The sequence below is a fragment of the Anopheles arabiensis genome, chromosome 2, assembly GCF_016920715.1.
Source record: "Anopheles arabiensis isolate DONGOLA chromosome 2, AaraD3, whole genome shotgun sequence".
In the NCBI taxonomy this organism is placed as follows: Eukaryota; Metazoa; Arthropoda; class Insecta; order Diptera; family Culicidae; genus Anopheles; species Anopheles arabiensis.
The window spans coordinates 68,142,746-68,153,861 of NC_053517.1; the positions used below are offsets into that span (position 1 = coordinate 68,142,746).

General features: G+C 42.9%; 1 protein-coding gene across 1 annotated transcript; it reads right to left on the minus strand.

The window, feature by feature from the left end:
• Window positions 1-6,569: 6,569 nt before the first annotated feature.
• On the minus strand, window positions 6,570-9,723 carry LOC120893759. The gene is made up of 2 exons (XM_040295842.1): window positions 6,733-9,723; window positions 6,570-6,641 (listed from the first exon to the last, which is right to left on the minus strand). The coding sequence occupies exons 1-2, from the start codon at window positions 9,721-9,723 to the stop codon at window positions 6,570-6,572; spliced, it is 3,063 nt and encodes a 1,020-aa protein (XP_040151776.1).
• Between the last annotated feature and the right edge of the window lie 1,393 nt (window positions 9,724-11,116).

Below are 11,116 nucleotides of genomic sequence, written 5' to 3' on the forward strand. Positions count from 1 at the left end.
TCGCTTTTCGGAACGACCAAGAGCTACAATTTTCAGATGCTCGATTGTCGCGGATTCGTTATGCTAAAAAAAATACTATCGAAAGCAAAAGTTTATTTTTATTTGATTGTTATTTAATTATACATATTAATTTTATTTTACTACGTGACCGAATCAACCTTCATGAACTCGTAACCAAAGCTTACTACAATTCGATGGTTACTCTTCTATCAAATTCCTATACATTCCATACGAGTGCTAATGCCCACTTTCTCCCCCGTTTGCAGAGTATTTCTCCAATACACTGGGGCAACTAACGAGTTTGAGCCGAACGTACCGCGATAGCAAAAAAAAAATTCAGTCAAAAAGTTCTTGGCAAGGAGTTGCGCACTGCCGTTTACCATGCTGACCGACTGCTTTGATTATTCTTTTTCAGTATGCGATGACGTAATATCCGTCCACGGGTCTGACTCGGAGACGGATACGACCGGAAAGTTATTTTTGACCGAACTGATGAAGCAGGACGTTCCGCCACAGGCCCCGGAACCGTCACAGTCTGTGGTCACCACCCGCAGCATGTGTAAGTATCACCGTCCGTTTAGTTTGGTAACCGACTAACGATGAACGTTTGATCTCCTTCCCTTCGACTTTACAGCGGCTGCTGCGGTACCGTCGAAGACAACTTGCAAATCCAGGACGTCATCGACGTCTTGGACTAAAGAGTAGAGAAGGCCTCGGGAATGTTGTACGATAGCCAGGTGAGAGCATTGCGTAGCACATACCCCGATATCGTGTATGCGGATTGCATAAGATATGGCGTATAACGATTGAAATGCAAATTTAAATTTTCGTTGGCGGTTATTTGCTTGAAATGCTTCGATTTTAATTGAAATTTATGCTTTGACTATCATTTCTAGTGATTAGGATTATAATAAAAAAATAAAAAGAGAACAGCAAAGCCATTTTGCTCCAGTACCTATTATTTTTTCATAATCTCTTTACTTAAACTCTAGTGAAGTTTGACGCTGAGTTACTTTCCTGTGGCTGTAAGATTGCTTTTTGCGTAGGTTGTATGCAGTAAGATTGTATTGTATTGTATTGTATTTCTTAGTTGCGAGTCCGCCATATAATGGTTACACAAGCATTAGTAATAATAATAGTAGTGATAATAATAATATTAATAGGTAACGACTAAATGTTATACACTAAATGTTATACAAAACGTGTGAATTTGCGTTGGATTCTTTCTATTCTCTCTTACCAAACTTCTGCAGATGGACACCAGACAATTGAGCAGTACTCCAATATAGGCCTAACTAATGCACAGTACAAAGTTTTCACACACACTGGATCGTTGAATTCCCTCGTCATTTTAAACAATAAACCTAGAGTTCTGTTTGTTCTCTTGATAATATCTTCATAATGCGTTTTAAAAGTCAGTTTTGTGTCAAGTAGAACACCTAGGTCGCGTATTTCACTTTGCTTCTGAAGAAGCTGTCCGTTTATCCTATAGCTATGTGAGACTGGTAGACGTGCACGAGTAAAGGACACAACGACACATTTTTCAATACACAGACATAACATATTACGCTTACACCACTTATCGAATAAGTCCAGAGCCATTTGGAGGGTATTAGTTTCTTTGGAAAACGAGTATAACTTAATGTCGTCGGCATACATTAAAAATTTCACATCACGCAGGACAAAACTCACATCATTAATATATAACAGAAAAAGTAGCGGTCCAAGATTACTGCCCTGCGGCACACCTGACGTACAGTAAAATGGATTTGATACAACTTGTCCAAATTTTACACAATACAGTCGGTCTATTAAGTAAGATTGAAGCCAAGTGAGAGTACTCTCGGTTAGTCCTAGTTTTTTAGTTTGCGAGCAGCATATCGTGTGATATGCTGTCGAAAGCTGCTTTCAGATCTGTGTACACACAGTCTGTTTGTAGGCCAATATCCATGCCACTCAAACAATCCGAGACAAATTTTACCAAATTTGTGGATGTTGAACGCTTCGGCATGAATCCATGTTGTTCGTTGCAGATATAATGCCGAGACGCATTCAGCAGGATCTCATGAAAAATTATTTCACACACTTTAGCACATGAACACATTGACGTAATTCCTCTGTAGCTCTCTGCAAGTTTCGGATCGCCTTTTTTAACAGGGGCGTCATCCAGGAAGTTTTCCAGATCCTCGGGACCGTTCCGGAAGAGAATAAGATCCGGTATAATTGTGTCATATACGGCAATAAGGTGATGACACATTTCTTTAGTACAACAGAGGGAATCCCATCTGGACCAGGATTGTAGTTCATTTTTAATTTAGTTACTGCAGCTTCTACCATTTTGCAATTTATTTCAATTTATGGCATCTCTAACATGTCAGCAGGAGTGTTACAAGTGGCTTCACTAATTTTCTCTTCATCAATAATGCGAGGACTGAATATATCACGAAACCGAGAAGCAAACAACTCACAAATGCCACTTTCTAACGATGCAGTGGTACCATTGTATGACAGTTCTGTAATACTTTGTCTGTTATTTCGTTTTGAGTCTATGTATGACCAAAATGCTCTTGGATTTCTTCGAAGGTTGTTTTGGACACGAGTAATATAATTTTCATGAAGCATTCTGTTGTACGCACGGTTGTTCTCGGTTTGTAACTGTGTTATGACGCTCAAAGTTTCGTAACGCTGTTTTACTTCGCCTTTTCATGTCTGTTAAAAGGCGATTACCCCAGGGTGGTTTGCGTGGTTTATTTTTTGGAGGAACTGTTAAACTAAAGCTAAATAGTAGTCAATATAATTCTAATACCCGTGCTAATAGTTCGGAAAGACATAACCGGTGTAATAATCATCCATCGCTATTAGCTAGAGCGACGCGTGATCGCTTTAAAATGTATTTTAATGAAAATAAAATATGATATAGATGATAAAATAATTAGCATTTATTTTACTTTGCGGTTGCATACGTTTTCAATTATTTGTACAGCATTGCCAAACTTAAAAGCAAATATTTCCAACACCTGAAATTGTGCAGACAGCAGAACCATTGATTTCAATTCAACGTATTGTGAAAACAAACATGCTAGATGATACAGAAACAATGGAACCAATACAAAAACAACCAAAATTTGATGAACTAATGGAACATACTAATGATATTGAAATTTGCAGAGAATGAAATAAAAATGAATCAGAGATAAGATAATTGGTTGAGGCTAATGACAACCTTAAGAAAAAGTCGAAAATTTGCTAGAAGCTAAACGATTCATTGCTAATCAATTAGAATACGCTTGAAAGCAGATGGCTGCTTTGAAAAATGAAGCAGGCGAGTATTAAACAAGAACTGAACGATTTTAAAACTTCGACCATTCCATCACCCCAATTTTTGGCAAAGATGAAAGATGCCTTAAAACAAACAAACACTTTCATCTAATCAAATTGATTTGATTATTGGACAAAAAATCGTGTAAGATGGCCAGATGGACTATTCCTTCCTTATGTTTGCAGATGATTTAAACATATTTTGTCCTATCACTGACTCTAATTCATGTGTCTCTCTTCAATGTCTGTTAGACTCCTTCTCCTTTTGGTGTTTTGCTAACTTTCTCTCCCTGTGTATCGATAAATGTGCTTGTATATCTTTCTCTCGGAGCTTAAATGTGTTGTCTCATAATTATTCACTAATCTCTGTTGTATTAAATCGTGTTAATGTCATTCGTGATCTTGGGGTTCACCTTGATGCAAAGCTGTCATTCAATCATCATATTGAGCGTACCATTAACCATGCCAATAGTGTACTAGGAATGATTTGTGCTATGGCAAATGATGTGCGTGACCCTATATGCCTTAAAGCCCTTTTCTGTAGCTTAGTCCGCCCTATTTTAGAATATGCTAGCATTGTGTGGTGCCCAGTCAGCTCGGTATGGATTGAAAGGGTTGAAAGTGTTCAACGCAGATTCACCCGTATTGCCATTAGGCGTCTTTTAGGGCAATCGGGTGCTTTTCTTCCCCCTTATGAAGTCCGATGCCGTATGCTTGGATTGATGACACTGCATGATCGTCGCTCTGCTTCTCAAGCTTTGCTTATCAGTGGTTTGCTTCGGAACGAGATTGATTGTCCTTCACTTCTTAACAGAATACCGCTGTACGCGCCTGCTCGCTTTCTTCGACACCGCGATTTCCTTCAAATCCCGTCGAGAAGAACGCTGTATGGCACCAATGATCCGTTTTTCGATCCCTCAATCGCTTCAACAGTGCCTCTGGTGTGTTTGATTTTCATATTCCCCTTCAATCCCTTCGCCCCCTCTTCCTTCAGTTCTTTGACTCCCTTTTTGTTTCCCCATCCTAATTCTTTCATTTTACTTGTGTTGGCTGTGTGTGAAATATATTCACGAAAAGGGGCTGGCTGTGATATTTGGAGGAAATTTGAATAGGAAAGTGTACACCTTTATCGCTGGTCGGTTTGCAACTGTATATTCGTTTGTCCTTTTTTGTATATAATAATTCATGCAGTTCATAGTTCATGCAGATCGAGCAGTTTCTAACGTCGAGTAGTTTATAACCTAATCTTAGTTTCCTAACGCTTTGTTTTATGCAATTCAAATTTATGTTCGAAAATAATTATTCTAATTCCAACATTCCCGGCCACCAAAGAAGAACTTCTTTAAATTTCATGCAAAATATAAATCCAAAAATGAGTTCAAAAAAGAATTCAAAAACAGTTCGACTCTTGAACCTGACGCTTATCTCCTATCATACTGCTCGTGTGTGTAGATGTGTGAATGTGTGTTGCGTGTATCTTGTTCTGCCATGAGTGCGAAATGTAAACAATGTCGCGTGGCTTGCAGCTGCGCGTTACTCAGTGCCAGTGGTTTCCTTCTGCTCTAAGTTGCTAATTACGTCCGGATTAGGCAAAACTGCCAGACGATTAGCTGCGCGGACGATTTGCTTCCCTGAAGCAGTGCGCACTGTAACGACGCGAACAACATCGTCCTTTCCAGGGTGTACTGCAACGATGCGCCCCATCGGCCACGAGGTAGGATGTACATTGTCTTCCTTAATAATCACCAGTGTATTTTCTTTCAGAACCGCTGATTTCCCGTTGCAATATTTGGCTCGAGCTTGTAACTGCTGCAGGTACTCCGGATACCATCGAGCCCAAATGGTTTGCAGATGTTTTTGTACCAACTGGTATTCCCTCAAATAGTTGCTCGGTGTCTCGGTGTAATCGATGATTGGTACCGCTTGCAGATTGCCACCGACGAGGAAGTGTCCCGGTGTCAATGGTTCCAAGTCCGACGGCTCATCGGATAGAGGTGTAATTGGTCGCGGATTCAAACATTGCTCTACCTGGGCAAGTAGGGTAAGCATGATCTCCTGTGTGATGCTTGTTGTTCCTATTGTTCTGACTATATGCTTTTTAGCTGCCTTCACCGCCGCCTCCCATAAACCTCCAAAATGTGGTGCTCTTGGTGGGATAAACTTCCACTTCATATGATTCATCGCGCACCGTGTGGGTTTGGCCTTAAAACATGCGTGGCAACTGTGGTACACAGACTTGCATAAATTGCGACCGCCAATTATCCAAAAGCTTTGGCGTAGTGTTGTTAAAAGCAGTTGTGGTGCAGCATGCAGCTTACTCAAGTGTATCGAAACAGCTAGTAGTGCGGACAGTGGATGTTTCGATGATAATATTACCGGGTGTTTTTCTGATTCCGACAGATGTGCGTTACTGAGCCGGCCACCAATGCGCAGAATACCTTGCGTATCTATGAAAGGGGAAATCCATTTCAGTTTGGAGTTCTTCGGAATCTCTTTGCCCTTCTGCAGGTGTTGTATCTCCTCGGAAAAGGTGTCTTGTTGCGAAAGATAACACAACTTGAGTTCTGCCGCCTTGAGTTCGTCTACAGTGAGCGGTGGGATATCCTTAGCATGGACCTTGTTTCCTACGCGGCGCTTTGCGTTTTGTATAAAGCGCAAACAATGTGCAACAACTCCTTGCAGTTTGTGGTAGATCGAAAATCGTGAGAACAAACTGTTTCGAAATTCGCAGATTAATGCTGTGCTTGCAACCCGTGACGATAGTTTTTCTTCTTCTGCGCTCTCATCTTCGCTTGGTGATGGTGTGTTCTGTGGCCATTCTTCCGAGTTGCGTGCTAACCAATGTGGCCCGTGCCACCAGCGCTCACACACTAGCAACTTTTCCGGCGTTAAACCTCGCGAAATGTCGTCTGCTGGATTGTCCGAGCCTGGAACATGCTTCCAGCATTGTATTCCAGCCGTGTGCTGAATTTTTGCAACCCTGTTTGCAACGAAGGGCTTCCATCGATTTGGTGCTGAATTCAGCCAGTGAAGGACAGTCATGGAATCGGTCCAACAGATGGTGGTAGCAGAAATTTTCAGTGATTGCTGGACTTTCTCGTAAAGAAGTGTGGCTAGTCGTGCTGCACATAATTCCAATCGAGCTATGGAATGTGAATTGGATAACGCAACGACCTTTGACTTGGCTGTTAGCAGCTGCACGGTGACTCCTTCCATGCTTTCAGCCCGAATGTAGCAACAAGCACCATATGCTAGTTGTGATGCGTCAGCAAAGATATGAATTTGCAGACTTGTTGCCGTGCATTGCGATATGTACCGTGGGACTGTCAAATTGCGTAGTGAAGATAATGTAGAGTGAAATTTCGACCATTCATGCTGTAAGTGCGATGGTAGCTCGCTGTCCCAGTCATATGCCTTTCCATGAATCTTGAGAGCCCATAGTTGCTGCATGAACATCTTTGCGATGATGATCGTTGGGCCCAGTAGCCCGAGGGGATCAAATATCTTGGCGATATATGACAAAATTAACCTTTTCGTCATGCTGGGTGTTGTAGGTGGTATCTCAATACGAAACCGTAGTGTATCAGTTGCCGGTTCCCAAACGATGCCTAGTGTGGATACTTGTTTCGAGCTCTTCCACTCGTGCGAGAGTTGTACCGCCACATCTTCTGAAGGAACGTTCTTCAATGCTTCGGAGCGGTTCGATGCCCATTTCTTCAGCGTGAAACCAGCTGAATTTAGCATGTCTGAGATTTGCCTTTGTATAACGATTGCTTCGGACAAATCATCGGTACCCGTTAGCAAATCATCTACGTAAAAATCGTTCATGACCACGTTCATTGCCAAAGGATACTCTTCCTTGTGGTCAAGAGCAATCTGTTTGAGGGTCCTGGTTGCCAAAAATGGAGCAGAGGCTGTGCCGTACGTAACCGTCTGTAGCTCAAAGGTCGATATAGGATCTGCAGGATGTTCTCTGTACCGGATGCGTAGATAGTTACGGTCATGAGGGCTATGTAAAATTTGCCGATACATCTTCTCTACGTCTGCAGTGAGAGCAATGGCACGAGAACGAAACCGAAGGATAATCGATAAAAGATCTTCTTGAACGACTGGTCCCACTAAGAGTTTATCGTTCAATGAGTAACCACTCGAAGTCTTACAGGATGCATCGAACACGACACGCACCTTCGTGGTTGTGCTTGACTCTTTAACGACAGCGTGATGTGGGAGGTAGTAATGCTCTACCGAATCGTTTGCAGGACTGGTAAGCCGCTTCATATGCCCCAAATGCTCATATTCTTTCATAAATTTCACATACTCTTCTTTCATTTTAGCATTGGTGTTCAACCGCCGTTCGATAGAACGCAGTCTGCGATCGGCTATTTCCTTCGACTCTCCTAAAACGATATTAGGGTTGGAGTTAAATGGCAAACTAACGACATACCTTCCACTTGAGTTGCGAACAGTTGTTGCTGCGAAATGCTTCTCGCAAGCATTCTCCTCAACCGATAGCACAGGATCCTCGGCTATGGTTTCACTCTCCCAGAACCGCTGCATGGTCTCCTCCAGTGGGGTGTCGTATGCAGATAGATGGCACAGCCGCGGACCGACTGACGAATGATGAGTGTTGCCGGTGACAACCCAACCAAAGTGGGTTTCGACCAGCCACGGTTTGCCTCTACCGATAGAGCACTTGCGACCGGTGTGGAGCTCCCAGAACGTATCGCCTCCGATGACGATGTCGATTTGCCCCGGACTGTTAAAGGTGCTGTCCGCCAATGCCACGTCCGGCATCTTCCATGAAGAGACGTCCGTTGGTGATGTAGGAATGTTTGCGGATGGCGTGTCCAGAACCAAGAAAGTCATCTCCGTTGCGAAGGGTTGTGTCTTGGACTGAACGGTAGCGACGATGGAACCCTTGATCTGCTGTACTGCATTGCCGATGCCCGATACAGCGACGTTGACCCTTTTGCGACTCGTCAGCAGTTTCCGTGCGAACTCCTCAGCGATGAAATTAGACATGGATCCCGAATCCAACAAAGCCCTTGCTTCATGGGTGTTTCCGTAGTCATCCTTGATCTGGATGTTTGCCGTCGCCAGAAACACATTGTCTTCATTCGACTGAGCTGACAATGTTACCGTTGCGGGTGGAGCATAGGGTGGTGAATGATGTAGAAGTGTGTGATGACGCTCACGACACGTGCGACACGAATAATCCGACTTGCACGCTCTAACCTGATGATTGCTGTTCAAACAGTTCCAGCACAGCCGCTTCGATGCGACGACGTCCCGTCGCTGTTGGACCTCCTTGGCGATGAACACTGGACAGTTGCGCAGTGTGTGGTCTTCGGAACACTCCAATGGACACTTTGGCTGTTGGGTGTGCGCAGTCGATGCAGCAGGAGCCGAGCGAGATGTAGCTGCATTCGCGATGAATCTCCGTTGCCCTGGTTGACGAATGAGACCGGCCACCTTGATACCACTAGCTGCTTGATCCTTCACGCAGTTGTTGGTCGATTTCAAGATTTGGATACGATCTTGCACGAAGTCGATCACATCCTTATATTTGTCCGTCGTGAAGTGCACGGAATGTTTCTCCCAAGCCAACAATGTCTCTCGATCCAACTTCATCAGCAGCATGTTTGAGAGGGGTGTGTCCCACGAGTCAACCGGTTCGTTCAGCTTTTTCAACCCGTTGACGAAGCGGGTGAATTCATCCACCAGGTGCGTGAGCTTGTCAACGCACACCAATTGCACTCCCCGAAGGTAGTGCAATTTGCGATAGTATTCGCGAATCAAAAGACGAGAATTGTCGTACCGTTTAAGAAGCGCCGCCCAGGTAACCGAATAGTTGTCCGCCGTTAAAGGTGTATGCTCGAAGGGTACCGCCGCGTCCCCCTTCAACGATGACAGTAAGTATTGTAGCTTCGCGATAGATGGAAGCTCGGCTGAAGCGTCGATCATTGCGATGAAGCGATCTCGGAAAGAAAGCCATTTTGTGTGATCTCCGTCAAATGTTGGAAGTTCGATTTTGGGCAAACGTAAATTTGGCGCGTGGGGTCGACCGAATGCAAGCGTTGAGGAAGCCAAGCCCGTTGTATCGTTGAGCGAACCTTCTTCCTTTGGCTGTCTTTCCCGTAGAAATGATTTTAGCTTGCGACAGCGTTCTTCAATGTCGATCCGTTCCATTATGCTGGCTTCGACCGCTTCGTCTTTATCTTCAAGCTCTTCCAGTTTCGAAACTGCGGTGAAAAACTCTTCCTTATGTTTCGCCAGATCTTCTAACACCTCCGGAATCTGCTTGGCATCATCACTCGAATATTTCGCCTGGAACCGTTCCAGCGATTTTATGTTCTCCAGGGCGATCCTCTTTTTCAGTTGCACTGCTTTAATTTTCTTATCCATTGCACAAAGAAAATACTGCGATATCACACGAAAATAACGAACAAAGCGATGGCGCGAAATTCAAAATGATGGCGTGTAACCGACCGTTGCCCTTGATGCGGGGCGATATGCGATGGCGGGAATTGTCACGGAATGACTTGCACACTTGACGACGAATACCGAATTCCACTCTTGATGCAGAATGAAACTTATTTCTTCTCCGTATATCACGATCCGGTTCGAAGGACCAAAAATGTGAAATATATTCACGAAAAGGGGCTGGCTGTGATATTTGGAGGAAATTTGAATAGGAAAGTGTACACCTTTATCGCTGGTCGGTTTGCAACTGTATATTCGTTTGTCCTTTTTTGTATATAATAATTCATGCAGTTCATAGTTCATGCAGATCGAGCAGTTTCTAACGTCGAGTAGTTTATAACCTAATCTTAGTTTCCTAACGCTTTGTTTTATGCAATTCAAATTTATGTTCGAAAATAATTATTCTAATTCCAACACTGTGTTACAAATTGCTTGCTGTCTAGTATATGTTTGTCTAGTTAGATTTAAGTATTTGTTTGTTATCATTAATTTTAAGTTTTAGTCAGTAAGTTTCCCTATATTTAGCCCTCTGAGGCAGATATTTGTATCGTAATAAATAAATAAATAAATAAATAAAAACTTAAATTTGTTGGGCGTTTACACTTAGGCATTTCTGTAAACGAACCAATAATATATAATATTTCATTTAAATATACCGATGCCATCAATATCAACATTGCGTTTACAAGGATCGTATTTCGTAGGTCGCTGGGTCATCACTCTATTCCGCTTCCTTCGTATGACGATAGATGCACTCTATTAGGCTTTGCCAAGTTGGAGCACCGCCTCTCGGTCGCTCAGGCTTCTTTTGTCGCTGGCATATTGCTCAATACGATTGATACTCCTTCACTTCTGTCGCGCTTACATTTGTATGCACCTTGTCGCACCTTACGTTATCGTTTTCGTCTCCAGTTACCTATATGTCGTACACGTTTTGCTCGCAATGAGCCTTTTGTAAGAGCTATATCGTCTTTTAATAGTACTTCTGATCTGTTCGATTTCAACATATCCTATCCTGTCTACCGATCCCGTCTTCGCTCCTTTTCCGTACCATAAACTCCTTCCAACTCCTTCGTGAATAATGGTATACTATAGTCAGTAAGCACTATTGCTGTAACCCAACGTGGCCGAGCAATTAATAAAATAAAATAAAATAAAATAAAATTGCAACTCTACGCAAGAAAACTGGATCTTAAGCAAGGAATCCTCAACGACATATTTTTTATGAAAAATCTTGCTGGCGAATTTTCTGAGAGTGATCGAGAATGCGTCTTGAGCTTTGACGACATGAAAGTATGTAAGAATTTTGAATATG

Bases quoted from the DNA above. Each gene is read 5' to 3' on its own strand.
- LOC120893759 (XM_040295842.1), bottom strand. From the start codon at position 9,723: ATGGATAAGAAAATTAAAGCAGTGCAACTGAAAAAGAGGATCGCCCTG. The intron at 6,642-6,732 runs GCATATGACTGG...GCAATTTGACAG, and splicing joins CTCTCAAGATTCATGGAAAG to TCCCACGGTACATATCGCAA.